Source organism: Melanerpes formicivorus, unplaced genomic scaffold (genome assembly GCF_026170545.1).
Source record: "Melanerpes formicivorus ecotype bairdi unplaced genomic scaffold, bMelFor1.0.p_v2 SCAF_74, whole genome shotgun sequence".
Taxonomy (NCBI): Eukaryota; Metazoa; Chordata; class Aves; order Piciformes; family Picidae; genus Melanerpes; species Melanerpes formicivorus.
The window spans coordinates 1628964-1656729 of NW_027142426.1; the positions used below are offsets into that span (position 1 = coordinate 1628964).

The 27766-nt window shown below is 40.8% G+C and overlaps 2 protein-coding genes across 7 annotated transcripts in view; one reads left to right on the plus strand and one right to left on the minus strand.

Moving 5' to 3' along the window:
• DNAH12 (dynein axonemal heavy chain 12) overlaps positions 1–21010 on the minus strand; it is a 71606-nt gene extending 50596 nt beyond the window's left edge. For 2 of the 6 annotated variants that reach the window (XM_068163696.1, XM_068163694.1), the window contains exons 1-18: positions 20887–21010; positions 16803–16975; positions 15429–15519; positions 15129–15155; positions 13314–13497; positions 11683–11758; positions 10769–10927; positions 9962–10154; positions 9173–9361; positions 8005–8155; positions 7804–7895; positions 7366–7544; positions 4903–5038; positions 3971–4096; positions 2855–2989; positions 1732–1925; positions 981–1221; positions 224–409 (exon numbers count right to left, since the gene is read on the minus strand). In XM_068163696.1, coding sequence (XP_068019797.1) covers positions 224–409; positions 981–1221; positions 1732–1925; positions 2855–2989; positions 3971–4096; positions 4903–5038; positions 7366–7544; positions 7804–7895; positions 8005–8155; positions 9173–9361; positions 9962–10154; positions 10769–10927; positions 11683–11758; positions 13314–13497; positions 15129–15155; positions 15429–15519; positions 16803–16975 — 2532 coding nt within the window. In that variant the 5' untranslated portion in view covers positions 20887–21010. Of the gene's footprint in view, positions 1–223; positions 410–980; positions 1222–1731; positions 1926–2854; positions 2990–3970; positions 4097–4902; positions 5039–7365; positions 7545–7803; positions 7896–8004; positions 8156–9172; positions 9362–9961; positions 10155–10768; positions 10928–11682; positions 11759–13313; positions 13498–15128; positions 15156–15428; positions 15520–16802; positions 16976–19701; positions 19726–20886 lie in introns of those variants that run through there. The other 4 variants (XM_068163695.1, XM_068163697.1, XM_068163698.1 and 1 more) reach the window with 4 other exon arrangements.
• Positions 21011–21225: 215 nt separating this feature from the next.
• On the plus strand, positions 21226–26294 carry PDE12 (phosphodiesterase 12). The gene is made up of 3 exons (XM_068163700.1): positions 21226–22508; positions 23568–23646; positions 24733–26294. The coding sequence occupies exons 1-3, from the start codon at positions 21246–21248 to the stop codon at positions 25173–25175; spliced, it is 1785 nt and encodes a 594-aa protein (XP_068019801.1). The 5' UTR covers positions 21226–21245; the 3' UTR covers positions 25176–26294.
• The last annotated feature ends 1472 nt before the right edge of the window (positions 26295–27766 follow it).

Consider the following 27766-nt stretch of genomic DNA (forward strand, 5'->3'; position numbering starts at 1 on the left):
AAAGGTGGGTCCACTACTGAATTATATGGGAGATGTGGTGCGAGAGGATGCAGAGATGGCAGAGACTGGCCCTCAGGACACTCACTGTTATCATCAAATGGACCAAAATCACCAAATCTCTTCTGTTGCATAAAGGTAGAGACAAAAATAATCTAGTAAGCTATAAAAGCCACCACTGAGACACCTGACATTGCACTTGTCACTATCAAATCACAATGCTTACCTTGCTTGCACCTACACTTATAGCTTCAAGCTCCTCCAAATAAGGGGCTAAATTCTGCTTCAAAAGTTTTCTCAGCGTAGTTTGAGAGTCTGGCATTAAATCACATCCTACAATAGTTGACATCTGCTGCCAATGACGAGATTTCATGCCAGGGTTACATAAAATAGTCACAATGGGAATATTCTCCTAATTGAGGAAAAACATTTATAAGGAAAAATTTGTCATTGTATTATTTCTTTTTTTTTTCCCAGTGTCTTTGATGTGCCTTTAAAATTATCCTGCAGAAGCTGATGTCATGAAAAGATTTTTTAAACAGCATGTTTTGTAAAGATCCATTAATTTATCAAATCCACTTCTAAATAACTGTACTAAATTACTAAGGAGTAAAACTATTAAGCACAGTCTTCTCAGGAAAAAGGGAAGAATTTTGCAGCTATGTCAAGTAGGGCTTCCATTAACCTAACATATAGTCTCACTGCAATATTACCAACCACATCCTTAAATGTTTCTCTGTATCCAGAAATTATTTTTCTCCTGTACGTGTCCACTCTAACAACCCACGTTAACAAAACTACAAGGCTATACAGAATGCAATTTTATTTCAATGATAATTACAATCTGGTAATGGTGATTCAGGGTTCTCACTCTGTATTAATAAGAGCCTCATATAGGACACAACATTGTCTGCCTTCACTGTGTGCTGAATAGAGCATCTGTTTTTCACCATCAAATTCTTATACCCTTCAAGTTTTCCTACCTTAAAGACTTTGATCTGCTCCAGAACTGAAGAACACATTGTAAGAGTTGGATTTGCCTTTGTTTCTTCTTCTGTCTTCTCTCCTACAGTTTTGCGCTGTGGTGTCTTTTTCTGCTTCTGTTGGATTTTTTTCTGCTTTTGTTGGAAGAACCTTGAGAATTTAATTATCTCTCTTAAAAACTCATCAGTCTCAACCTCCACGCTTTCCCCATTTAGTTCCAAAAAGGTACCATCCATCCACCTGAGAAGACACACCAAGTTAGAAAACAGAACAACAAACATAGTCTACAAATAATCAACACTTTGTTTAGCAATACAAATAATATGTAAATTAATACTTATTTAAATTACATCAAAACTCTGGTTTCTAATTACTGTCATTTTATGCAAAATTCAACAACTAAAGGGGGCTTGTTCACACCCTTCTGTGTTTTGCATAATTATTATGCTTATACATTTCTTTCAAAGAGTTTGTCTAATTATAGGCTTCATCAGCATGTACCAACAGTTAGAACCAGTATGCAATATACTCCTTTGCAAAACAATAAATTGACTTTTTTATTCTAGATGAATTGAAATAACAAATCTGATATGTAAGTTATATTACTATTATATCACTACTATACTTGCAAAGCTAATGACAAATGTTTATAAGAAAAGAAATCCACATTCTACATCTTCGATGAAGAAAAAAGAACAAGCATAAGCATTTTTCCTGCTCTCCCTTATTTAGTTTCAAGTGCTGAATTACCTTTTTTCTGCTTGCTGCCATTTCAATATAAGAGTGAAGAGTTTCTGATATGGTTCAATATCAACTTTTAACTTGCTGAGGAGCGGGAAGTCACTCAGTTGCCTTTGGAGCAAAGTCTCCTCCTTATTAATGAGAGCTATGGTTTCATCAGCCTCCCGTATGCGTTTCTGTAATGCCCTCAGTATAGCTACGTACTGAAATCAAATAATTGTATGTCTTGGGTGATAACTATTTTGATGCTATCAAAATATCAAAGCATATTCAACCTATGCATTTATTACCATTTTAGAAAACATGAGTTAAAAACTTTTCTTATCCTTGAGTACATAAACTGTGCAAAACCCAGAAGAACACTAAGAAAAATAAAGTTGGTTTTATCATTACTGAAAGAGTATAAAACTGTTTTCAAAACATCTGAGTTTTAAAGTTCACTGTTCTAGAAGGCAGGTACAGATGGGTTTATGTACCTGATACATCATCAGGGCAACTAGGATTTATAAGCTTAGGATTTATATGCTGTTTTTAAATAATCAAAATTACTAAGCACAATTGTGAAATCCTCCAATTAAAGTGCAAGACATGTTCTGGTGATGATAAAGTAGTTCTGGAAATTTGCAGAGATTTAGAGCCAGTGGTCTGCTCTTCGTTAGCAGAAAAATGAACTTTGGGGGTTCACAGAAATCAATCAATCAATTACTATTTAACCTGTTGTTTTGGGTTTTTTTTCATTTAGTTCCTCAAGACAGCAAAAAGAGATGGAAATTCTCATCTCACTGAAGTAATTTGGAAGTAATGCCACTGAGGCCAGAACTCCATGAGTTAAAAAAAAATCACTCCCTTTACATCTTCATAGTATCTCAGTCACTGCTGGAATTATGTCATTTCAGCACAACTTTATAGCAAACTTTTCCTTCTGTCAAATGTTATTGCCAACATCATAGAAAGAGGGGGAGGAATAAGGGGTCATTTTACCAGTTTTTTCATCATGGTGAGAGGATAATACAAGTTTTAGTTCACATTTGTTAAAATAACAAGTACTTTTAGTTCTAAGTTTCTTCCATGACTTCTATGTGTTACACACACAAACTATTCCCAACCATTTTATACTGCATGTTAATCAGACCTGCGGCATGCGGTCCAGTTCTGAGTATTCTTCGAAATCTGTCACAGAACGATTCAGCTCGTCTAATTCCACCATCAGTTTATCACCTTTATATTGTAGTTCTTGATCTCTTTTGTATTTAGACTGTTCAATCAGCTGGAAAACAGTTGATTATTTTTTAAGGAAAAAAGCCAACAACAATGGAAAGGCGGTTTAAGCATTTTCAATGATTACACATATAAGATCATCTACATTAAACATTAACACAGACAAATCAAACAACACCAATAAGTTATTATCCTCACAATCATTGACATTTCTTCAGAAGTTGCTTTCTGCAAGTTCCATTTAAGCTTAAGCAACCTCTATATGATATCTCAATAATCACAGCATCTAGAATTGCCTTAAAGGCCTCCTCCAGCAATCAAACAAGACAGAACAGCATTACAGAAAAAGAATAGATTATCATCTTCAGGATTCAGTGGTTTATTATCATAAAAGGACACCTACAACTGCTGGAAGCCAGTCCTATGTGGTATCCCACATGTATCTACTGCTATAAAAGGCAGAAATTCCAGAACATAACACCACTTTGGAGAACACAGGGGTTTGTATACAGGGGTTATTTTGGAAGTACCAAACAAGAAATCAGCCCAGGCAGAGGAGATCTACTATGACAAGGACAGGGACTACTATGCAAAAATTGTGAAGCAGATAAATAGAACATCTCCAAAAGAGGAAACAGTCTTTCCCTACTGCAATAGAATAAGAATGGACTCATATATCTAAGAGTATAAAATGCAAATATGTGGACTTATTAAGACTCCATGTAAAACTAAACTGGGTCTCAAGCTCTAGCACAATGCAACTTCAATTTTCACCTTCATATGAATTACCTGTTACTGACCACAGACAAATTAAGGTAAGACTTACTGAAGGTTTTTGGTTACAGTGACAAAAACACTCCACAAAAACCTTCTGTTGATCTAAAACTGTGGAAATATGTTATTGATGCAAGTTTAAATTTGTACAGTTTGTTACGTGTGTAGATACATTTAGCCTGCTGAGGAAATAGCTCAAGTAAAGTTTACAGTCTAACAATCCAAAACAGACCATAAACAAAGAAAAGTCTCTTACTTGATCATGTTCATCAAAAACAGCATTAATTTTCTTTGGCCATATTATAACTGCTGTATTCTGGGCAATATCTTCAGGAGTAAATAAAAAAGTATCAAACAAGTAATTCATTTGTCGACAGGACTCCTATAAAAAGAGATTTTGCAGAACTTTAGGCATCATAGGTCTGTTAAAATATAGGGTAGGACAGCATTATCTGCAAAGATAAAACAGAAGTCTACATTTCACAGACCTTTCTGAATTCAGAGTTACTTTACCCAACTGAATATTAAGGTTCAAAATATATAAAGTTATTCAAACTGCTGCCCTCTTTTTAAGTTTACTTCTCTAACTGTGACTCCTGTGGCCTGTATACCTACATGTAAAATACCAGTATTATGTAAGACATAAAAGCCATAATTTATGCAGAAAAAATGTGTTATATTGACAGACCCTACTACCACAACATCACTTCCATACCTATTATATAACATACAGCAAAGAGCTTCTTATCCAGTAATATACTTGACTGACCCATACCTTGCACAGATTTGAGTACACACAAAGTACTACAGCTAATGTAACACCATTTACATGCTGCTTCTTGTATCTTCAACGTCATGATTGTTTTCACACACAAAATTCTCTTTACACTTGTGTGTTATATTTTCATAAACAGCTTCTTAAGCAGCTGTGAAGTAAGTCATAGCTGTCTGCTATGATTTATTAAAAGCTCCATTTCCTTACTGACATGTAGAAGACATAGGAATGGGGATTAAGGAGGAAAAGGTTTTGTCAAAGAATGACCTGAACTTCCACTTCTAGCTGAAGTAACACTGGGGGTACAGTTTACCCATCCATGCAGCATGATCAGACAAAATTCTCCACACTCCAGAATGAATTCTCTATTTGTTTAGGTGAGCATGTTTTGCAGAATTAAAGGAGTCATTTACCTTGATCCTCAACAACAGGTCCTGAATATCTTTGGTTTTGACATCCTTTATGTAATGTATTGTTTCTATCATTTCTTCTGTTGTCTTGGGAATTTTTAATGCACGTTCTGTAATTGCTTCAAATTCCCTGCATATCCTATAGATTTATTTTATACAAAACATTAACATTTTAAGATTTTCATTTGACTGTCTTCAAGCTCAGTCTTAATGGAATTAAAAGCTAAAATTACTTCGTTAAGTACCAGCCATGCACAAACTCCATTACCTTATGAAACTAAATAGGGAATATGGCCAAGTTAGTCTAGATAAAGACTGTTTATTAACTTACAGTAATTGATTTGTTTGGATTTTGGAGAATTCATATACAATAACCATTGTAAGTACTTTTGATAAGCACCCAAACTTAAGTACAATATCATTAGCATACACACAAACACTGTCTTAGCAAGTGGAGTTTTTTTATTTTAGGAATGTGGAATCACTACAAAACTTGACTATAGTTGTTCATTTGAACCAAATGTGGTAGTTTCAGGCTATGCCTAGAAATTTTTCCACTGATCTTGAACAGAAAGTGGTAGAATGTAAGTAAATCACTATTGGGTGTACAAAAGGAAAACAGTAAGTTCTAAACAATCCCACTTCCATAAAACTTAGATAGGTACACTATCTTCCTCTCTTTTGGCTTCCTCGCTCTGGGAGGCACTAACTTGCTTCTCCTGGCTCTTTGCTGACCTTGGCTGTATTGCTTTGTTTTGGCTAAGTCTAATAAAATAACTCTCTGTTCTTTTCTTCTGTCCATTTGTGTCCAGGGTGGTAAGGAGCTCCCCTGGTTCTTGGCCAGAGGGGTTCTTGTGCTGTTTATAAATTGCAAATACTTGTAAATATATGTACATATTGTATGTTTTGTACATACTCATTGCGTTCCATTGTAGATTGTAGTTTTGCTTGTAAATACAGTTTCATTTGCTTCCATCTGGGCTGAAGGTTGGGGGGAAATTTTCAACCCACCACACCAAACAACTTAATATGACTTTACTCATGATTTAATCCATACCTGCAAATTAACTCCCTGCTTAACTGATGTCCTTCTATGATACGGTCATTTGCCTGGTGAGGGACAAATTACCTAGCTGCAGGATAAGCAGGTGCATGGTGTCATGGGTGACGAACTGGCTGAAGCAGAGCTCAAAAGGGTTGTAGTGAATGAGGTTATACCCTGCTGACAAGTGGCCACCAGTGTTGCTCTGCAGGGCTCAATTCTAGAGCCAGTTCTATTCAATACATTGATCAATGGTCTGGATGCAAGGAGCTGAGTGTGCCATTATCAGCTTTGCTGATGATACCACACTGGGCAGTGCTGTTGACTCTGTTGAGGAACAGAGTGCCTTGCAAAGTGATCTAGGTAGGCTGTGATTACCAGGATGAAATTTAACAAATTGGAATGCTGGATTCTGCACCTAGGATGGACTAATGCTTAGCACAAGCACAGACTGGGAGAAGAGTGGCTGGAGAGCAAGCTCCACAAAGAGAGATCTGTGAGTGCTGCTGACAGCAGGCTCAACGTGAGTCAGTACTGCACCCTGACAGCCAAGATGGCAAATGGCATCTTAGAGGGCATCAAACACAGCACGACCAGCTGATCAAAAGAGGAGGCTATCCCACTGTATTGAGTATTGGTGCAGCCCCACCTGGAGTACTGTGTGCAGTTCGGGGCCCCACAATTTAAGAAGGATGTTCAGGTCCCTGAGTAAATCCAGAGAATTGCAATAAAGCTGGTGAAATGTCTGGAAGGCATGTCCTATGAGGAACAGCTGAGGACTTTGGGCTTGTCTAGTTTGGACAAAGGGAGGCCAAGTGGTGACCTCATTGCTCTCTACAGCTTCCTCAGGTTGAGAAGTGGGGAGGGAGCTGCTGGTCTCTTCTCCATAATCCAGTGAGAGGATGTATGGAAAAGGTTCAAATTGTGCAGAGGAGATTTAGACTGGACATTTCTTAACTGAGAAAGGTGGTCAAACACTAGAACATGCTTCCTGGAAAGGTGGTTGATGCCTCAGGTCTGTCAGTGTTTAAGAGGCATTTGGACAACGTCCTTGAAAACATGCTTTAGCCTGTCAGTCCCGTCCCACTGAAATAGCCTATTCTATTCTATTCTAATTGATCGGTGGTGTTATTTGCCATTACCTATGACAACCTAGAGGTATCTACGGAATCTAGCTAGTCTTTCCTTTGACAGTGCTATAGTACTGTATTTCACACTTAAGAAACCAGAACAGTAATGAAGCCCTCAGATCTTTTAGCTTCTTCATTATCCAAGTCTATTAGTAAGGAAAAAAAACACATCAGCTGGCACAACATGTATGAGGTCATTAGTTGGCCAGGAGTATGGTGTATTTGCATTTCTTCTACACGTTTCTCCTATGCATTTAACACATATAGCATTCACAAGCAAAAAATTCTACTTACTTCTCATTTTCCTCTCTGTAATTGGCCACTATTCTGTCCATTAGTATTTTTGCAAAGGTGTTTGCATTACCAGCCAAACCTTGCTTTATGTCCTCACAATTCAAACAGATCATAGGGAAATCAGCTGTTCCTGGTAAACTTAACATTTCCTTCTCGTGAGCGAAGAATTCATCTCTGAACTTCAAAAAAAGATTGCATTTTACACTTCAGAGCTGTTATTTAAATACTTGGCTACATGAGTAAGCCTTACACAGAGTAACACAAATAATATTTTTTCCATTTACTAGAAACTTTTTGGGGAAAAAATACTTAGGTTGTAGATTTGTAGCTAGCCAACATGATTTTTAGCTAAAGGCTAAGCACCCACTATCCTCTGTTCCCTTTCTATTGCTCTGGGTAGAGTGAAAATCATATCTAAAATGTATAATTAACACTTACAGCAGTATATTCATCAAAACTGTGTTCTTCTGCTTCAAATCTTTCTATCTGTGCCTGTGCAGTTCCATCTACAAGCCAGCCATATCTTTCAACTACAATTGAATTATATTGTGTTAATATTATAATCACACATAGGTTGCACAGTAAGTTATTTATTCCAAAGACATAACACAGTTCTTTAAACACTCTTTTGTCACTCACCATAGTTTTCAAAATATGCCTTTGGACCTTCTAAGTTGTCCCTGATAGACTTCTTTAGTGTAGATGTGGCCCATACTACGGTGTGACTAGGAAGTTCAGTGTCCAGAGTTGTAGTGCCTCCCTTTAGCCAAGAATGCACCGTCCGGATGTCCTAATAGAAGTGCAGGTTCTGGTTATTTCAATTTTAAAAAGTAATACAGAGATACAACATTTGAAAAGGAAGTTGCAAGCTGCATAAGGCACTGTATCAGAAAAGCATGAGACTCTAATCATAACCAAGTCCAGGTGCTTCTAGAACAATTCTTCCTGATTCAAAAAGTTAAACATGAAACAAAACAGACCGGGGTGGAGGGGGGGGTGAAATCCCATCTTACATAAAATTACATTCTGCTGTATATGCAAAGGCAAAACTAAACCCAAACACTTCTCTGAAAGCACTGTCATATATGATTAAAGGCCTATATTCAGTCCACAGGGATATACACCTAAAGCCCCCAGAAAGGCTGTCTTGCCTGGAGTCATGGATTAGTTTCCAAGACATAAACATTTATGTATCATATGCACTAGCTGATATAGATTTGAGATTCTTCTTTTTCTCACAAAGACAAGGAATATAAATTCTGATGTTCCTTGTCTTTCTCTGGAGATCTCAATTATTAATGCAAGCTTACTGTAAATCATCACACACATAACTAAGGTACTAATTATATTTCTATGTGAAATGTTAGTTGACAGTTCAATGTTAAAAATAAATAAATTAGAATGAAGTTATTTATACTTAGAGAACTCTTGGATTCTCTAAACATACCAAGGAGAAAACCGAAAGATTATCTGTTAGCCAGTTTTCCTGGGTAAGTTTTCAGCCTGACATGTATTTAATGAACAAGCAGTCAATTAACTTGTAACCATACACAGAGATTTGCTGACTAAAACAATCAGTAGCAGGTGCACTGATTTTTTATGAACGAGGAATAACAAAATGAGCTTCAGAGCCTGGAGTTCTGCTGAGCATCAAAATGCATGATGAGACTTGCAGAATGCTTATGGAAAATAGGTCAGGTTCAGTTTGGCTTCCCATTACCATGATAGTCAAGAGTCCTTTATTACTGGTACTTTCACATACTGAACAACTTAACAGTTACGTATTTAAACAAAGACAAAAGCACACCTGAAGACTCTGTCCTATACGATCTACTACAAACAGAATTGCTTCTTCCAGCTTTTGGAAGCTTGGATAAAACTCCAAATTATTTTCACCAAGAATCAATGACATTTTAAACAAAGGCAGACAGCTTCTGTCTTCAGAATCAAAAAGTTTCACAAAAGCTTCAACTGTTCTTGTCAATAATTCTTTCACCTAGGGAAGATATATATGCACCACCTGTTAGTTGAAAGATCAAAGCCCCCTCCCCCTTCACTGCCATTCAGAAAGCCAGAATTTCCATTCATTTAATGCTTTTGGCCTGCTTCATGGATAACTGAAGTGGTGTGAATTTTTCTAACGACTTCAGAGAGTATTAGTCCCAGTTCTGAAAGAATGTGAAACAATGAATAAGCAAACAAACAATTCAATAAAGCCCATGGATTTTGCCAATTTTTTGTTTAAGTATGTTTGCTTTTGAGGGAGAGAGACCATGCAACTATAGTGCCAAGATTGGCGATAGGAAGGGTCCTGAGAAGACTGAGATATTTCCTTCTTCAAGCTAATTACATTCTAGTTGGTAGAATGATTAAATATTCTGCAAGTAAGAGACTAGAAGAAAAAAGAAACGGACCCATGCATTTATTTTAAGAAGGAAGTTAGAAATATACAACACCATGAATACTTTACTGGATTATATCCAACAGATGGTGAACAATGGCTAACTAAGCCAACTCCTGACAACCTCCTGTCATCTAAATGTGCTCACTCTTTTAAAGTTACCTAAATTTCACATCATCACAGAAAAATTTTTACCTGATTAGACATAAGCACAGCCAGAGAGTTGTAAAAAGAGTCAACCTGACCCAACTTTATGCCAGGCAATGCCTTCTGAGAAAAGAGACCGATAATTCTTTGATACCATGTATTCAGTATCATCTCTTCTGCTTTAGAACAGCCTAGAGAAACCTCAGTCCTTAAAGATTCACAAGCAACTGGTCCTCTCAATCTAAAAAAATAAAATAACAGGCAGCTTTATAAACAAAAAACCCTGGGAGTAAAGTAACACTAATCAACACTGTACTACAAACCCATTCTTTTTCATCAGAAAGAACAGAGGGAGTTTAAGCAACACTTCTGTAGGCTTAAAAGAGGGGGGAAAAAAAAAGTACCCCAAACAAAGAACAGTTACCAGAAGGAAAAAAAAAAATGAGGAAAAAGATACTGAAAATTATCTTTCTGAAAATTACAAAACTGAAAAGTTCCAAAATTAAAAAATGAAACTGATGAAAACCAGCAAGCGTTTTTCAATGCTGCTTCAGGCAGACATCTATGGGGATCAAGGCACTAAGAATAAATACATAATAAGGAGACCTTTAGCGAATTAAGGGCAAAACATGAAAGGGCTGATACTACTAGCAATTTAAGCACCAATGAAATATTTGCGCATAACAGAGAGAAGTTAAATGCATCATATCACAAAGTAACCAACTCAAAGAACATCAAATGACACATTGAAAAAATGTATTAACCCCCCTACAAGAAATACTAGAATTTAACAAACTCTTCTTCGCCAGCTTTAAATACCAACACCAGTTAATAATTGACAAAAACAAGCTTTACCTCAAACGTGAGAAATCCACTAACAGAAAGGAAGAGAATGCTGCATAACCAAAATCCAGTACAGTTCTCATTGTGGGGTGGACAATGTGCAATTTGGAAGAGATTTTCTTTTTTGCATGAACAACATTTTCATGCCATGGGCTAGAAAAATCCAGGCCTCTGGAATAAAACAAAACAAAACCAACAACCAAAACAAACAGAAGTGAAGAGCTCAAGCAATACTGGAACAAAAAGTAGTAATAAAACCCTTAATCCTCAACGCGATAGTTAGTTAAGTGCCATACCCATATCCATAACATGATGCAGTGGAAGCCATAAAGATACTGTGATCAACCATGAATTATACTCCAGAGTATTTTCAAACTGCCTGCTCTTCCTGAAGGTCTTCCACTGCTGTAAAGGTCTAACAATACCAGCAGGATGTATGTATTTTATTTAGATGGCACACATTCAGATGCTTCAGTTAAATCATGCAATTCAGATAATACCTTCTGTCTACCTGAATTCCTCTTTATTTTGGTGGAGTCTAATATTGCCTTTCCTTCAACCACATGGTTTTGCTTCGTAACACCAAAATAACACAAAACCTTGGCATTAGAGGCAGTTTTAGTATTTGAAAGTACTATGCAATGCTACTGGCTGCCAGTAAACTGCCTTGCACATGCACACAAGCTTCATTCCAGAGGTGACTGCAATACAACTTCAGTGTCTGGGCACACAGAGAGGACACTGTCAGTGCTGAAACTTCACAAAGCATTTGGATATAAGATGTTCAGATATAAGACCCTCTACAGAGAGAAAAATATGTCTTAAGGGACTCAAGAATTAATATTGTCCCATGACTCTGTTCCTGCAGCTCAATGAGAATTTCACTCATGCAATGAGTGTGTTTTGCCAGTGAGTAATTCACTCACAGAGGCAATACAGGCAAAGGTGCCTCCTCTTCATCTTCAAGTCCTTTTACATCTGGCTTTTTAAGAACACTCCGCACTAGGAAAGAAATTAAGAATATAAACATTAGAAGACAATTCAGCCATATTCAACAGGCACTGTATGCCCTCAGTCTTTCTCTAGGTTGCACTGAAAACACAGTAGGGTGGAAAGGTGACTGCATCAAAACACATTCTCCTAAATGCAACTCAGAATCACAGCTTCTGCTAACTATCTATACAGATTCAGGTGGGTTAATTCCAATTTTGTGCCCTATTCATGAAGGTTTTCAGATAGACTAGCATTCATAGAAATAAGTACTTTAAGTCATTTCTTCACTTAGAATATGGTGTGTCACTGGACCAGACTCCCCAGGGAAGTGGTCATGCACCAAGCCTGTCAGAGTTCAAAAAGCTCTTAGTGCTATGATTTAGATTTGCTAGCACACGGAGTTTGACTCAAAGATCCTTATGGGTCTCTTCCAACTTGAGATATTTCAAGTATTTATGGTAATCATGTTTACTACAGTTATCCCACTGATGACATTACAAAGAAGTTAGTCCCATGATAAATTCTGTATTTTTAAAAAGAAGATCTGCTATCCACCAAAATATTCACTAAATTTGGCTCACTTTCAGGTACTATCAATGTAAATTAAAAAAAGACATTAATGCATGATTTCAAGGGAATGCACTTTCAAAATTCCAGTTCATGACTCCTTTAAAAAAGTTCTAAAACTGAAGTGAGTTGTGTGAGTGATCTCTGAAAACAGCTGTCATGGGTTGAGTTGGATCTGCTAATGATATTCAATGCCATGCTGTTGCCACATCAGCTTCAAAACAAAAGTACTGGCTGTAGCAACATATCACGGGGCTTAAAGTCCAGATTGTAACATGAGAGGCTTCCCTCCAGGTCACTGCTTCTGGTTTCGTGTTTTGGGGTGTTGGTCTTTTCTGCTGGACTGGCTTCTGCGTGCTTGCGTACAGGGAATTATTTTTATTAGGGGCTTCTGCTGCTGCTTTGTGGTTTTGCTGCACATTTTCTGCAAATGGTCTAAAGTAATTGTGCATTTGCTCTATTACCTCAGCAAATCAGTTATCTCAGTTCAAGGGGGGGGGTGGTGGTGGTGTTGTTTTCCCTCCCATTTGTGGGGGGGTAAAGGGGACTTGTGAGAGTGGGTTATGTTAACCCAGGACAACAGCTAACTATCTTTGCAGATCTTTATTGTGAGCTTTCTCATGCACAGAAAGCAGCATCTGAAGACCTACAGATGTGCTTGTGGATAAACAGCTTAAAAACCCTTGCTGATAATGAAGAATAATAAAAAAGGAATGACTGGTACTTAAAAAGCTTCTACTTTCTTTAGTAGAAAAAGTTATACATCCTTGCATCAAATTAACTCAGAAGGTTAAAGACTTAACATTTTAATAGTCCAGATAAAAATATGCAAGCTTTGCCTTAAACACTACAGTCGGTACACATTTGATGAGGCAGAAAAAGAGAAATCAGCAGTAATTACAGAGATCATTCCTGGATGAAAGAATAATCTGGAAAAAATATTTTCACTGAGAGAACCTGGAAGAGCTTACAATATAGATACACTACTACTACTTACCCATCACTCTTCTCATACTCTTTTCATAATCTCCTATTATTTCCTCCTGAAGTTTTTGAACTAATAGTTCCCTGCCTTCCATAAGCGACTGTGGCACCCTTGTGAGTATAGATGTTAACCACTGCTGTGGATAGGGAGCTATTGGCCTCTTCAGCACACGCTTCTTCATAAAGAGATAGTTTTCCTGAAAGGACAATATTGTCAAAAGTTTAATAATTTGCCATGTAAATATTTCTACACTAGGCTTGACAATGAAGTCTCTTTATTAACCATTTCTTACACTCGAGGGCAGGTGACAATCTAGTTTTTAAAGCGTTCACTGGTTAGTACTTTGGAAGATGCTCTAGAGTTGGTAAAATGGTCTCCCTGTCTCAATGCATTTAAATACACAACATTTTACTTTTTAGCACAGCATTTTCCTTGATTCTCTGATGAAGCTTATGACAGACAATCCAAGGTTCCTGCTATTGTTCTTTGGACAAACATTTATCTAGCAAAAAGCATGCACAAATAGGAGGACTTTTGGCCAAAAGATAGGTATTTATGTTGAGTGATACCTTTGTCATAAACCAGAAAAGGAGATCTGAATCTCTGCAGTCTTCAAAATGAGTTTACCTCACATCAGCTAGGAAAAATAGGTAGCTACCTTAAGCTACTTAATATTCCCATGCTAATTTGAATTTAAAGTGTCTCTCAGAGATAAAGTCTTACTTTAAAAGCTATACACAAATTGTGGAATTTGTACATGCTCTGCCAATCAGGTGAACAATTTCAAAGACTTTTTTTGTACACCCTAAAGTACAATCCATGACCTCAACTGCAAAAGTCCTGAAGCTGTTCAGAATTTTCTTAAGTAATTATCTTTAAGATTCAGATCATAACTTAAATTGATGATGGACATACTTTCTATAATAGCATGTATTCTTCTACTGGACCACAAGAACAGACTCAGAAAATCACAGAATGGTAAGGGTTGGAAGGGATGTCTGGAGATCATCTAGTCCAACTTCCCTGCTAGCACAGGTACCCTACATTAGGTTGCACAGAAATGCATCCAGCTGGGTTTGGAAAGATTCTGGAAAAGGAGACTCCAGACTCTCTGGGCAGCCTGTTTCAGTGCTCTGTCACCCTCAAAGTAAAGTTTTTCCTGACATTGAGGTGGAACCTCCAGTGTTCTAGTTTGTACCCACTGCCACTTGTCCTATCACTGGGCACTACCAAGAAGAGCCCAACCTCATCCTCATAACCTCCACCTTTTAGATATTTATATGCAATAATGAGATACCCTCTGTCTTTTCTAGGCTAAAGAGCTCCAGGTCTCTCAGCCTCTCCACATAAGAGTGATATTAGAATAAACCTTTATTAGAATAAACCAAACCAGGTTGGAAGAGACCTTCAAGATCATCGTGTCCAACCCATCAACCAATCCAACCCACCCAAACAGCTAACCCATGGCACCAAGCACCCCATCAAGTCTCCTTCTGAACACCTTCAATGACGGCGACTCCACCACCTCCCCGGGCAGCCCATTCCATAGTGAAATCATTCTTTCTGTATAGAACTTCTTCCTAACATCCAACCTGATGCTCCAGGCCCTCCGATGGAATCTCACAAGTAGTTCCCTGTTCATCTTGAACTAGGGAGCTTAGAACTGGACACAGTCCCTGTTTCACTTCCTAGTCCATTTTTTCCCTAGCAAGACTACAGAAAGCTTTTCCTCTTTACCCACCACTAATTCCACATAACAAGCCCATCCTCTCTGAAAGACCATTCACTCTTCTACTCTAAGAAGGCAGAAAAAAGTATTTAACTCACTCTTATTTGTGCTTCCCCACTCTTCATCTGCATAAAAAGGAAAAGTAAATCGTAATGTATTATGAACATAAAATACACACACACAAAAAATAATAGAAATATAAAATTTAACAAATACTATTTCTAATTACTTTGTTCTATAGAAACACAGGTATCAATGTCAATGGGACCACTTGAGCATATAAATATATAGTTACACATTACTAAGAATTGAGCTAAACACATTTAAGTAACTAGTAAGAAGTAAGAGGCATAAATGTCTCAGGCAAAGGTTAAAATATTAAAGAAATACTTTCTCACAGTGGAAGGCAGTTCTGGGATTGGAGGTGCAGGATCTCTCTGATTTCTTTTATTCATAGTGATGTGACAGGCTTTTAAAGCTCGATCAGCTCTAAAGTAAAACAGAGTCAGAAGAGAAAAAAAATCCACAAATAGGATATTAAAAACAATGCTATAATTTTAATTGATGCAACCTGTTTTCTCATGTTTACCAATCTTTGATCACTACATGGAAAGCTTGCCTTTGCATACTCTGCCTTCTCTTATATAAAGCGCCATATTTATCTTTACCACAGTCAGAATATGCACATGGCTTAGTTCAGCTCATCCAATCATCCAGTGCTCCTGTTAGGATTATGCCTTATTTCTCCATAAACAACTACAATAGATCTTGCCCTACTGTATTACGGAAAGAAACAAACATACAACACACAAAAAGCTAAAACAAAACACACACACACAGACAAAAAACAACCAAAACCCCAACCAACCAAAAAACCCCTAAACAACTCCTAAAGCTGTTTAAGAACAGCTCTTTTTTACTGCCTTTGTTTTTAAATTAAGTAACCATCAGAAAACTTTAAATGGTTAATGCTGGCATATTAACACGGAATTTATGCATGAAACCATACCCATTATTTTGGGATACATGTCCATCATTTGGGGCTACACTGCACAGACCTGGCAAACAGTATTTCAGCCTTATCTCCTTATCTCTACACTCAGCTGAAAACTCCCAAGTGGAAGTTAGACTGCCAGTTTCAAGTGTACACTCAAATCATTACTTCATGGGACACTATTTAAAATACAAATCACTTGCTATAAAAAATGTAGCTGATTCAGTGCTCCAGCACAGTATTCACTGTCAGATGGCTAGTCAGTAGCCATCTTACTGTACTGGAAATTATCACTACAACGTAGTTGACATATTCAGCGTACTGAACATCTGCATTCTCAAACCTGTACTCTGCTACTTACAGGTCTCACTGAAAGGTCAGGATTTACTTCCAAAAGCTAAAAGACTACTATGTCTTAGATTTTTATTATGGGGCACGGGGAAAGGAAAAAGGAGAAAGGGGGGAAAGGGCCAAACCTCCCCTTGCTTTGACACAAGTCAGATTTCCTTCTGTGATCAATTCTTTTAGCCTTTAATCCTGAAACTTAGTTTTACATCACTACCTAGCTCAAATGAAGTCATCACACACAAGTGCCTTTTGAGAAAAATCAACCTTTCAATACTTGGCCACATAGAAATTTCAGCCACTGAAGTAGAACATCAATTGCATAGGAATTAGTTAAGTAACAACATTATTTCTCAGATGCCCAATGTGCAATGTTTTGGGGTTGGTTTGTTTCATTCGAATGCCAATATTTCTTGAATTATACGAAACTCACAGTAACTGATTAAGCCTCTTCCGCCGTTCATTGCATCTTCGGTAATTCAATAGTTCCTTCTGTGCTGGTGTCAAATCAGATACGACTGAGGAAGGTGAAACAATGGGAGGCATGCGACAAAGGATGTCTCTCAAAGCCTTATCACTGCAACGGTCTCCATTTGCGCGTGCCATCTAAAACCAATAACAAACCCAAGGTTCTAGAATACAAGTAATCCTGTCCAGAAAGCAGTGTAACAGATGCATGCATTAAGTTGAATGTACCCAAGATGTAAAATGAAGTAGCATAAAGTTTTTTCACAATTTAGGCATTAGCTTTGGAAAACATACAAATACCGATTTATGTTAAAATGGCAGAGTTCAATGCAAAGTGTGCACAAAGCGAAAAATGCTGGTACACTTCTACTAACTCAAGATTAGTGTGTTGCATAAAAATAAAGTTCTGTCAGAAATCTCTTTGTAGTGCTAATCTACCAGTTGTACACAGCACCTAAGACATCAGAAAAGCATCTGAGGAGAGAGACTTGGGAGTGCTGGTGGACAAGAAGCTCAACGTGAGCTCTCAGTGTGCACTTGCAGCCCGCAAAGCCAATCAGATCCTGGGCTGCATCAGGAGAAGTGTGGCTAGCAGGTCGAGGGAGGTGATTCTCCCCCTCTACTCAGCTCTGGTGAGACCCCACCTGGAGTACTGTGTCCAGTTCTGGAGCCCCCATTACAAGAGGGATGTGGAGGTGCTGGAACGTGTCCAGAGAAGGGCCACAAGGATGATCAGAGGGCTGGAGCACCTCTCCTATGAGGACAGACTGAAGGAGTTGGGGCTGTTCAGTCTGCAAAAGAGAAGGCTCCGAGGTGACCTCATTGTGGCCCTCCAGTATCTGAAGGGGGCCTACAGGAAGGCTGGGGAAGGACTTCTCAGGATCTCAGGTAGTGATAGGACTAGGGGGAATGGGATGAAGCTGGAGGTGGGGAGATTCAGGCTAGATGTGAGGAGGAGGTTCTTCACCATGAGAGTGGTGAAACCCTGGAATGGGTTGTCCAGGGAGATGGTTGAGGCCCCGTCCCTGGAGGTGTTTAAGCCCAGGCTGGACGAGGCTCTGTCCAGCCTGATCTAGTGTGGGGTGTCCCTGCCCATGGCAGGGGGGGTGGAACTGGATGACCCTTGTGGTCCCTTCCAACCCTGAATGATACTATGATACTATGTTAACACCCTAGCAGACTGCCCCAATTCTAGGCACAGCTCCTGTTCTGATAGGGCTTCGTCAGTGAATTGATACTCCTTTAGTAACTCCTAACTAAAAAAAAATTACTGCCTCATGAAGTTCACCTGTGTTAGATAATGCAGAACAAATTGAGACAAGAGCAGCCTCTAAAGTTCTCAGAAAAAGAAATGCCCAAAAGCAAGCTGCAGAAAATTTCCAAGTATGAGATTCTAGAATTCTGCTGAGGCAGAGGGGCAGTCTCTAAAGGAAAACAGAAATCATAATGGCATCAACACAGATTTAGTTTCCCCACAACATCCAACAAAGGGTGGCAAAATGATGATAAAATTATTGTTTATACACTATATCACTGTTAAAGAAAGACTAAGTGCATGGAACTATAATGAAAGTATTTATAGAAAAAGAGCAGTCTATTCTTCATGTTACTCAAAAAAAACCCAACAAAACCAACCAACCCACCCCACCAAAAAAAACCCCAAACCAAACAAGAAAAAACCAAACAACCCACCAATAATAATTAAACTAACTTCCTTCATGCAAAACAGTCATTAAAAGGTATATTCCATACACAGAAATGTTAAGAAATTGGAAATTAATATTGTAAAAAGCAGCGTAAACATTGGAGACTACTCAGAAACAATTGTGAGACACTGAAAGCTGCGTGGTGAACTTCACAGACTGTTTGATAACTTTGTCTTGCATGTAAACATATACTCCCATCAACAGACCCTAGTGATAGTGATTTACGTGTTTGCCCAAGGCGGAGCAAGGCACAATTTCCTTTCAGCTGTCTGGAAATGCTTATCTGAGCTACCACATCAAATACTCCTATAAATATCAAGCAAGTGCTTGACACTACTCTTTCTAAGATGCAGCAAATGTGATCTCTGTATATGCACCTACAGTATGCCAAGGTGTGCATCCTGAGAAGCAAGGCTGTACTGAGCAAAGGCTAAACTCAGATTACTAAACTGAAGGATGCAAGGTAGGCTGTGGATGCAGATTCCCAGTGAAAAGGTGGCTTGTAATTTGGTGTGGTTAACATGAGATTCAAGACAAAGAGATAAGAGCTTGGGTTATGACCATAGTTGCGGGCTGTTGGGACTGTGTAACAAGGAAGTAGAGGTGGGTGTGGGTTTGAAGTAAGAATCCTAGTCTAGGGCTCGAATAACTATGTGAAGCAGATAACTGACTAACCACAGTTAAAAGCACCTGGCAATCAAAGTTTAATAGTTGTCTTGTATAAAGTCAGGGAAGAGAAAAAAAAAAAAAAACAAAACACAAAAACACACACACACACAAAAAACACAACCAAAACCAAACCAAACCAAAAAAAACCAAACCGCGGTGGGGAGTAAAGGAAAAAACCGCCTTCTATTCCGGCTTGTCTTGCTTGATGCACGGAACTCAACTGTATTTCAGTAGGTTCTCAGAGGAGCGAAAAGCCAAAGCTACCCCTTAAATCCGTGGTATGCTCTAGTAATTTATTATCAAAAGGCTTGTTTGCGGAGGCCCCAAAACAAATAACAGTCAGCGAAAGAGCGCGGAGGCGATGTGAGGCTTCCCTAGAGCTTCCCGCGCCCAGCCGCGCCCCGGGACACAGCCTTATCGCTTAGGGATGACCAACACCCACCCTGCGGCCGCCCTAGCCCCACCGAGGGCCGCCCCGGCTGTCCTCACCTCCCCCGGGGCCGCGCTCGCGGGGCCGCCAGACAAGACGGCGGCGCAGAGGCGGCTCGGTAGTGGCTCAGGACAACAAAACGGTCGCCACGGAACCGAAGGCGGGCGGCTGGCAGAGGGCGGGCCGAGGCGCGAGACATGGGGTCAGCGCCCAGCGGGTTTCTGGCCTCAGGAGAACGGGTGCCGATGGCTTCCCGGGACCGGCAAACCTACCCACAACCCCAAGGCGCCGTCTGCCTGCCTTGGCGCTGTTTACACACGCCAGAAACACACCGCAGCTTCAAGGCTGCCTCAGCATCGCAGATCGGCGCCCTCTGCACCGCCGGGCACTGAGCAAGGTCCATCACTCAGCTGCCTGAAGGCTTGCGTACAAAGCCGTTAGCCTCACCGCCAGAGCCGTAACCGCAGCCCTCCTGCCTACAGAACTCCGCTTCAAAATACAGCCACATGCTGCACTTGAAAGGTAATGTGCGCCTGATCAGGTCCCCTCTGCTTTAACCGGGTTCACCTGCCCAAAATTGAATGCTTATCCAAGGCCTTTTTATTCATAGAAAGGGTGGCGTGGATTCGCACTTTGAACAGTATCACACTACAAGTAGTCTCGTGATTTAATACTAACAGCAATACGGCAGAGACTTGGGAAAAAATTATCTTACATTTCCTAGTCTGCCATAGGGCTAAACACAGCCTAAGCACGTCGGTACATCTCCAGCACGAAGGAGGTAAAAACCTGCTGGTTCCAGACCACAGCTGGAATGCTTCAGAAATTATAACACCTTAACACACCAGGTAACTACGCTTTGGCATTTTAGAAAGCTACAATTAGAAATTTGAAGGCATTCCGTTTGCCCACATTTGACAAGGAGACTTTGAAATCCTAATTTTGTACCTGTGTAAGCACAGCAGCTTACACAGCAACAGCTAGAGGAAATGTCGTGTTTCCAAAGTCCTGGGGACCTTGCTAAGACATTTTCACAGCCCAGCTTAGAGTTTCATTCCAAAGTGTTTCCTCACAGAAAACAAATTCAAGCCCTTAGTATCAGGAGACTTATCCATAATCAGTTTGCACCCATCTGCGCACTACATGGAAAACCAAACCCTTTTTTAGGCAGCCGTCTGCCAAGCCGACATGAAGCCTTTCTTAAGGATTCAGGGTTTCGCTGCTGCAGGAACAAACACGGCTACCTGTCCAGGCAGTGAGGAGAGTACATCACTGAGAAAAGGGCCAGCAGCACCGGAAAAAGAGAACAACCGCCGCGGAGCCGCCCCTCAGGTACGGCAAGGTACCAACGCTCACCCTCCCTCACACACCAGCCCTCCCCCAGGCGCGCGGAGTGACAGTGGGCGCGCACAGCGATGACTGACGCGCCGCGCTCCGCCTACCCCCGCCAAGGAGGTGGCGCGCGGAGTGACACTTGGGCGCGCACAAGCAATGACTGACGCGCGGCGCGCCGCGCTCCGCCTACCCCCGCCAAGGAGGTCGCGCGCTGCTCGTCGTTTCCGGCTGCGCCTTTCGGAAGCAGGGAAGCTGCGGCGCTGGCTCCATGTGGCGCAGGCTGTGCTCCGCCCTCAGGAGGCTCCGCCGCTCACCCGTAGCTGTGTTCGCCGGAGGCGGCCGGCTGCCCACTGCCATGGAGCGGGCCGTAGTGCGGTGCGTGCCGTCCGAGCCCAAGCTGAGTCTGCGGTTCGTGCTTCCTGATGGCAGTGCTAGGCATATGCAGCGGGACCAGGCGGAGCCGCTGGGCCGGGCGCTGGCCCGCATCGCCACTAATGCCGCCAAGGGCCATCCTAAGGCAGGGAAGAAGAATAAGAAGGCACGAGCGGAGGACGGCGTGGCGGGGGAAGCTGCGGCGGTAGCACCGGCCGTAGCACCGGCCGTGCGGCTCTTTTCCCGCGACGGGGAAGAGGTGGCTGAGGAGATCCCGAACGCGGAGGCATGGCAGGATGGCGCCGTGCTGCAGATCGGGGAGGCGCAGTACCTCGTGGAGCGCAACCCACCGGCGCTCACTGAGCTCCAGCTGCCGCGGTCGCTCCTGGCTGGCTTCCCCGCGTGCCCCAAGGTGAGCGCCGAGTTCGCTGCACCTCAGCACTGCCTCTTTCGCTGGTACCACGAGCAGCGTCCCGCGGCCGGCGGGGAGGCAGCGGCGAGCGGTGACGGCCCCACTTGGGTGGAGGCGTCCGCCGATCGCGTCTTCACGCCTTCTAATGCGCTGGTGGGGCTGCGGCTGAAGCTGCGGTGCACGCCCGGGGATGGAGCGCAGCGTTATGGGCTGCCCCGCGAGGTGGAGAGCAGTGGCCCTGTGGAGGCAGGACCCGGCGGCTGCACTTTCGACTCCCGGCACCTCTACACCAAGAAAGTCTGCGGCGAGGGCTCCGTTCGTACCGTCTCTTACAACATCCTGGCCGACACGTACGCCCAGACGGAATTCTCCCGTACCGTGCTTTACCCCTACTGCGCGCCGTACGCCCTGGAGCTCGACTACCGGCAGAACCTCCTCAAGAAGGAGCTGGCGGGCTACAGCGCCGACCTCATTTGCTTGCAAGAAGTGGATAAATCCGTCTTCGCAGACAGCTTGGCCCCAGCCCTAGATGCTTTTGGACTCGAAGGGCTCTTCAGGATCAAGGAGAAGCAGCACGAAGGCCTGGCCATTTTCTACCGCAGGGACAAGTTCAGTCTCCTTACCCAGCATGACATAGCTTTTAGTGAAGCCCTGCTTTCGGACCCGCTGCACAAGGACTTGTGTGATAAGCTGGCCAAGTACCCCGTGGTGCAGGAGAAAGTATTGCAGAGGTCATCTGTGTTGCAGGTATCAGCTTCTATGTGTGTTTATCCTCTTTTCCCTCTCCTGCTATCTCCAGGCAGGTGCAGCCAAGCTGGATTTGTTGAGCTTCAAACCATAGAAAAGGGAGGTAAGGGATGAACAATCTGAAATACAGAACTGTGCTGTGTTCTGTTAGCCAGGGTCATGAGTAGAGCAGAAGATTACCTTAGGAACGAGAACAAAATATTGAGACTTCACTGAATTTGACATGTGGAATTACAGGAATTTGGTTAAAAAGGCAAAATTATTTTCTTTAAGATGGAGATAGTTGTTGAAATTCTGGGCCAGGTATCGATTCCAGGTTGTTGCCATTGGCTGCCAAGTTTTTCACTGCTTGCGCTCATATGTCAGAACATGTAGTTCATAAAACTTAAATCTTATAAATCAGTTCTAAATGAAAGTAATTACATTAGCTTGCTTTAATAATACCACTTTAGAAAGTGCCATTAGGGAGAGAACTAAGGTTGGACAGGTTTGTGAGCTAGTTGATGCCAGTGGATCTGCCAGCAGAGCTGCTCTGTAGGAAAAAGTATGTAAGATAGAGGTCTGTGTCAGGAACTTCAGAAACACTCACTAGTAAGTTTCCTGCTCATAGAATAGAACTAAGAAGCTTTTCTTGGTAACTGAATCCAACTCTGAATTTGCATTCAATTTAACATCTATGCAATGCTACAGTTTGCTTGCTGAATTCAGAGATACAGCTCCAGCTTTGTTGCAGATGTGGAAGAACAGAAAATACAACTAGTTAAGATTGGTACGGCATTAGCAACATCATATGAAAAAATATGGAATGGACTGAAGGAAAAAAAAACAGCCAAACCAGTCACTTAGGGGAAAAGAATTATGTGCAGTGGTGATGGATTGGCAGATACCCAGACCTTATAGAGAAGATGAATAGACTGAACTTGAACTGTACTGCTATTTAGTTATAAGCATCAGATTCTTTGAGCTGAATTGCCATAAAGGCATAGGCTATCTATTGCTTTTTTATTAAAAAACATAACCTCTCTATTGAAGGCTCACCAAAGATTGTTTATCTTAAAGGTTTCAGTTCTTCAGTCTACAACTGATCCTTCCAGGAAGATTTGTGTAGCTAATACCCACCTGTACTGGCACCCAAAAGGTAATTATATTGTGTTCCTGTATGTAGGATAACTGGGTTTGTAAAGCTTTTTTGCCTTCCTAGGGAGTGTAGATTTTCCCCTGTTCTTTTGCAGCTATGACCTTTTCTACCTCAACAGGGGGTTTCCTGTCTTGCTTTTCTGATGGACCAAGCTAGACTGCTAGGTCTATTTTTTTTGTTTTCTTTAGACTAAGATTGTTCCAGCCTGCCTGAGAGTCTGTAGAATACAGTGGAAAGCAGGACTTCTTGCACACATTTCACCCAAGGAGTAAGCCATAAAGGAAGAGGCCTTAGAGATCATAGTTCCAACGCCCCTGACATGGAGAGGAACACCTTCCACTAGACCAAGTTGCTCAAGGCCTCATCCAGCCTGTCCTCAAACACCTCCTTGGAGGGAGCAGTACAGCCATATTACATCTGATGTGCATTCATGGCACAAAATGATTTTCAGTTCTGTCACACTCTAGAATGGTAATAACACCACTCTTGGTGATTTTGCTCCTTGACATAACTAATCCTTGTATTTAATGTCTTTATGAAGTGACATAGACATTATGCACTTCACAACTGAGCTAATTGAGCCCCATGCAAACACTTCTCCCCTTTCTGTTCCAGGTTACCAGGCAGAACTGGACCACTCATTAGTGGTCTAATTGTGCATTATATCTGGTCTTCCCAATTCTGTTGTATGTGAAGGAGTTCTAATAGAGGTACTGTCAGGAGAGGAACCAGGTTGGGCTTACAGGGTCTTTTTAGAAGAGTTTTTTACATTAGTTTTCCTTTGTTTCTAGGCCTTTTAGGAACATTAGTAGGATGGTTGCTGTGAAATGGAAAGCTGTGGTAATATGGGTGCTGAAGGTTCAGAGTTCTTGCACGTGCAAGTTTAAATTAAAACCTTGTCCGCTTCTAAAACGTAAACAGTCACAAACTTCAAAGTCATCTTTTTAATGAAAACTGTTCTAAGACATAGCACACAGAAAATGAAAAATGAGATTGTTTCAGATCTATACATGATATATGCTTGAAGGAGCATCTTGGAGAATGCCTTCTGTGCTGTTGTCAAGTAATACATGTTTGTATTCTTAGGTGGGAACATCCGCCTCATCCAAATCGCCGTAGCCTTGTCTCACATCAAGCACGTAGCATGTGACTTGTATCCAAGTTTACCAGTCATATTCTGTGGAGATTTCAATAGTACACCTTCATCTGGGACTTACAGTTTTATTAACAGTGGTGGCATTGCTGAAGATCATGAAGACTGGGTCTCGAATGGTGAAGAAGAAAGGTGCAATATGCCTCTAAGCCATCCTTTCCAATTGCTAAGTGCTTGTGGGGAACCTGCTTATACAAACTATGTTGGTGGGTTTCACGGATGTCTGGACTACATTTTTATTGACAAGAATTCTCTGGAGGTTGAACAGGTCATTCCACTGCCAAGTCATGAAGAAGTAACAACCCACCAAGCTTTGCCAAGTGTTTCACATCCTTCTGATCATATAGCACTAATATGTGACTTAAAATGGAAGTAGATAGCTCCAGCATGGTGCTTTTGCAGATTTGAAATAAGAAATGGGATTTACTGTTGGGGAACAGAAGTTAGACCCTGGCTTGTCCTCAGAGGAAAGGCAGAACAGTTCCTGAAAAGTTGAGGTGTTTAAGGGTTCTACTGAAATTTATCACACTGTTCAGATGTTTGCATGACAACTTTTCCCTTCCCTTTTTATATGCTAGTAAGAAAAACGTATTTAAGACAGGGGATTTTGAAAATTGGGCTATCATATACCTTTTTATTAGTGTTTTTAAAGGATTAAGAATTCTTTTGTTAAAAAAATCTATTAATCTGATTTGTAAAGTTGTACAGAACCCTGCTTAATTCTAAACCAAACACAGAACCTGAAAACAAATTCAGTTGATTCAGCCTCACTGTAATTACTGCCATGACAATCTTTTAAACATAAGTGCACAACTTGTGTTGCTCATTTACCATTCCTGTGACCCAATTTTTCACTAAGTGGCATGAGTAAGGTACGTACTGCCTTCTGAAAAGATGTTCTTTAGTTACTGGTGAATAGAGTTTTCTCTCAACAATAAACCCTGTTAAATGCAAGGTTATAATTGATTTGCAAGGATTTTGCGTGCCGACTTAATATGGGTAATGATGGCAGCTTCAGTACCTGGTAAAATATGACTACATCTATGTTCCTTCTGTTGTTTGCTGGCAGCAAAAGTTTAGCTTAACCAGCTCTAGATGAAAGGGAGGTTGTTTTCAGGCAAGGACAGATACAGCATAGTTGATGTAGAGCATTAGCTATCTGTGCCTAAGTCTTTAAAACGAAACACAAGTGACTTGAAAGCCTTTATCACAACTGTTCTCTTTCATTCCCGTACTGCACACAAAGACCTGACTCTTTGGTGGTGTTTTTACCTACATATTTTCCCTTTTAGAAATAGTACAGTCTTCCATATATTGTAGAAGATAATTTGGATTCAGGAAAATGTTTTATCCATTCCTTCAATGATGGGTTGGAATTGTTTTACACAGCTTCTTTCCCTGCATCATGAGTCCATATGAAACAAATAGCATTTGAAAACCATTTCACCATCCTCCTTCTTTCACCTAATAAAGTTCCCTTTTAAATTTTCTGTCACTATTTTTCTAGTTCCTGGTGTCTTTCACAGCAAAACAAGTCTGCTTATGTTGAAAAAAGCTCTGTACCCTATACTTGCACAACTGCTCACCTCCACTGCCTTCTGGTGGACTGCATGTTATGGCTAAGATTGACTAAACTCTTTGTGTACTACTAAAAATACCCAGTGATTTTCAATTAGCATATTGCTGAGGGTTCTTGGTCTAGTCTCTTGCTGTAGCAGAATCATTAAATTGTTCAGGCTGGAAAAGACTTTGAGCATTATCAAGTTCAACTGCTAACCTAATATGCCAAGTTACCACTAGACCATGCCACTAAGTACCACATCTACAGACTAAGGTTCCTCCGGCGTGGTGACTCTACCACCTCACAGGGCAGCCTGTTCAAATATTTAATGACCTTTTGGGTGAACAGTATTTTCCTAGTGTCCAAATTAAACCTCCCCTTTGGATTAAAAAAAAGGAAGGAGAACAGGGAATGTAGTGTAAGTGGCTATGAATGATATTAATTCATTACAGAGTGATGGACAGTACTTGCCCTGTAAAATTGGACCCGCAATAGTTTGGGTGGGTCCTTGTCACAACCCCGTGTCCAGAGACAGCCCTGGGCAGCACAGGAGGTTAGGCCAAGAGTCAAAAATTCCCTTGGAGTAAATTAAAGCGAACTGACACCAAGCAGCTCACGAGCTGGGTTCATTAGAGCTACTGAGAACTCTTGGTGATAGAAGGAAAAATGCAAACAAGAAGGAGAAGTTAAAAAAGAGTTAAGAAGTCAGAGAAAAGGAAGGATATCACCACTTCTTGGATCCAGAGTCTTAAGTCCTTGAGGAATGGCCTCAAGATGTGCCAGGGAAAAGTTAGATGGGGTATCAGAAGAAACTTCTTCACTGAAAGGGTTATCAAACAGGCTCCCCAGGGAGGTGGTTGAATCCCCATCCCTAAAGGTGTTTAAGATACAGAGGTATGATGTAAAGGGACACAGTTTAGCACCAGACTTAGCAGAGTGATGATCTTAAAGGTCTTCTCCAACCAAAGCAATTCTATGAATTTATTGAGAAGTAGCTGTATTAATGGAGTAAGATAGGGACTTCAGCACTGCATATGTTCCTGGTACTGAAACAGGTAAGGCAGGATAATAGAAATCAGTTTGGTTTTGTACTATTACAGACAAGCACTACTTAGAACAGTAGCACTAACTTCAAAGGAAAAAGCCAGTAAAATTTCAACTCAAAGCAACAGCCTGCAAGAACACCCATAACAAACTGTCATGTAGTCATTTAAACTACAAAGGTGTAAGGAGGCAGAAATATGAAAGCAGTCACATTGACTAAAACCCTGTACAAGTATTAAAGCTAATTTCCCAGCAGGATACCAACAGAATTGGCAATCCTTCCTGCTACAACCCATGTTGGTCTTTAAATGCAGATGTAACATACGTCCTTTTCAGGCAGCTTGTAGTAGTTTTATTACAAT

What these genes read in the sequence shown, in the direction of transcription:
- PDE12 (XM_068163700.1), top strand. Translation starts at nt 21,246, where the DNA reads ATGTGGCGCAGGCTGTGCTCCGCCCTCAGGAGGCTCCGCCGCTCACCC. An exon ending in AGAGGTCATCTGTGTTGCAG is followed by an intron (nt 22,509 to 23,567) that starts GTATCAGCTTCT and finishes TTTATCTTAAAG; the next exon opens with GTTTCAGTTCTTCAGTCTAC. An exon ending in CCTGTACTGGCACCCAAAAG is followed by an intron (nt 23,647 to 24,732) that starts GTAATTATATTG and finishes TTGTATTCTTAG; the next exon opens with GTGGGAACATCCGCCTCATC.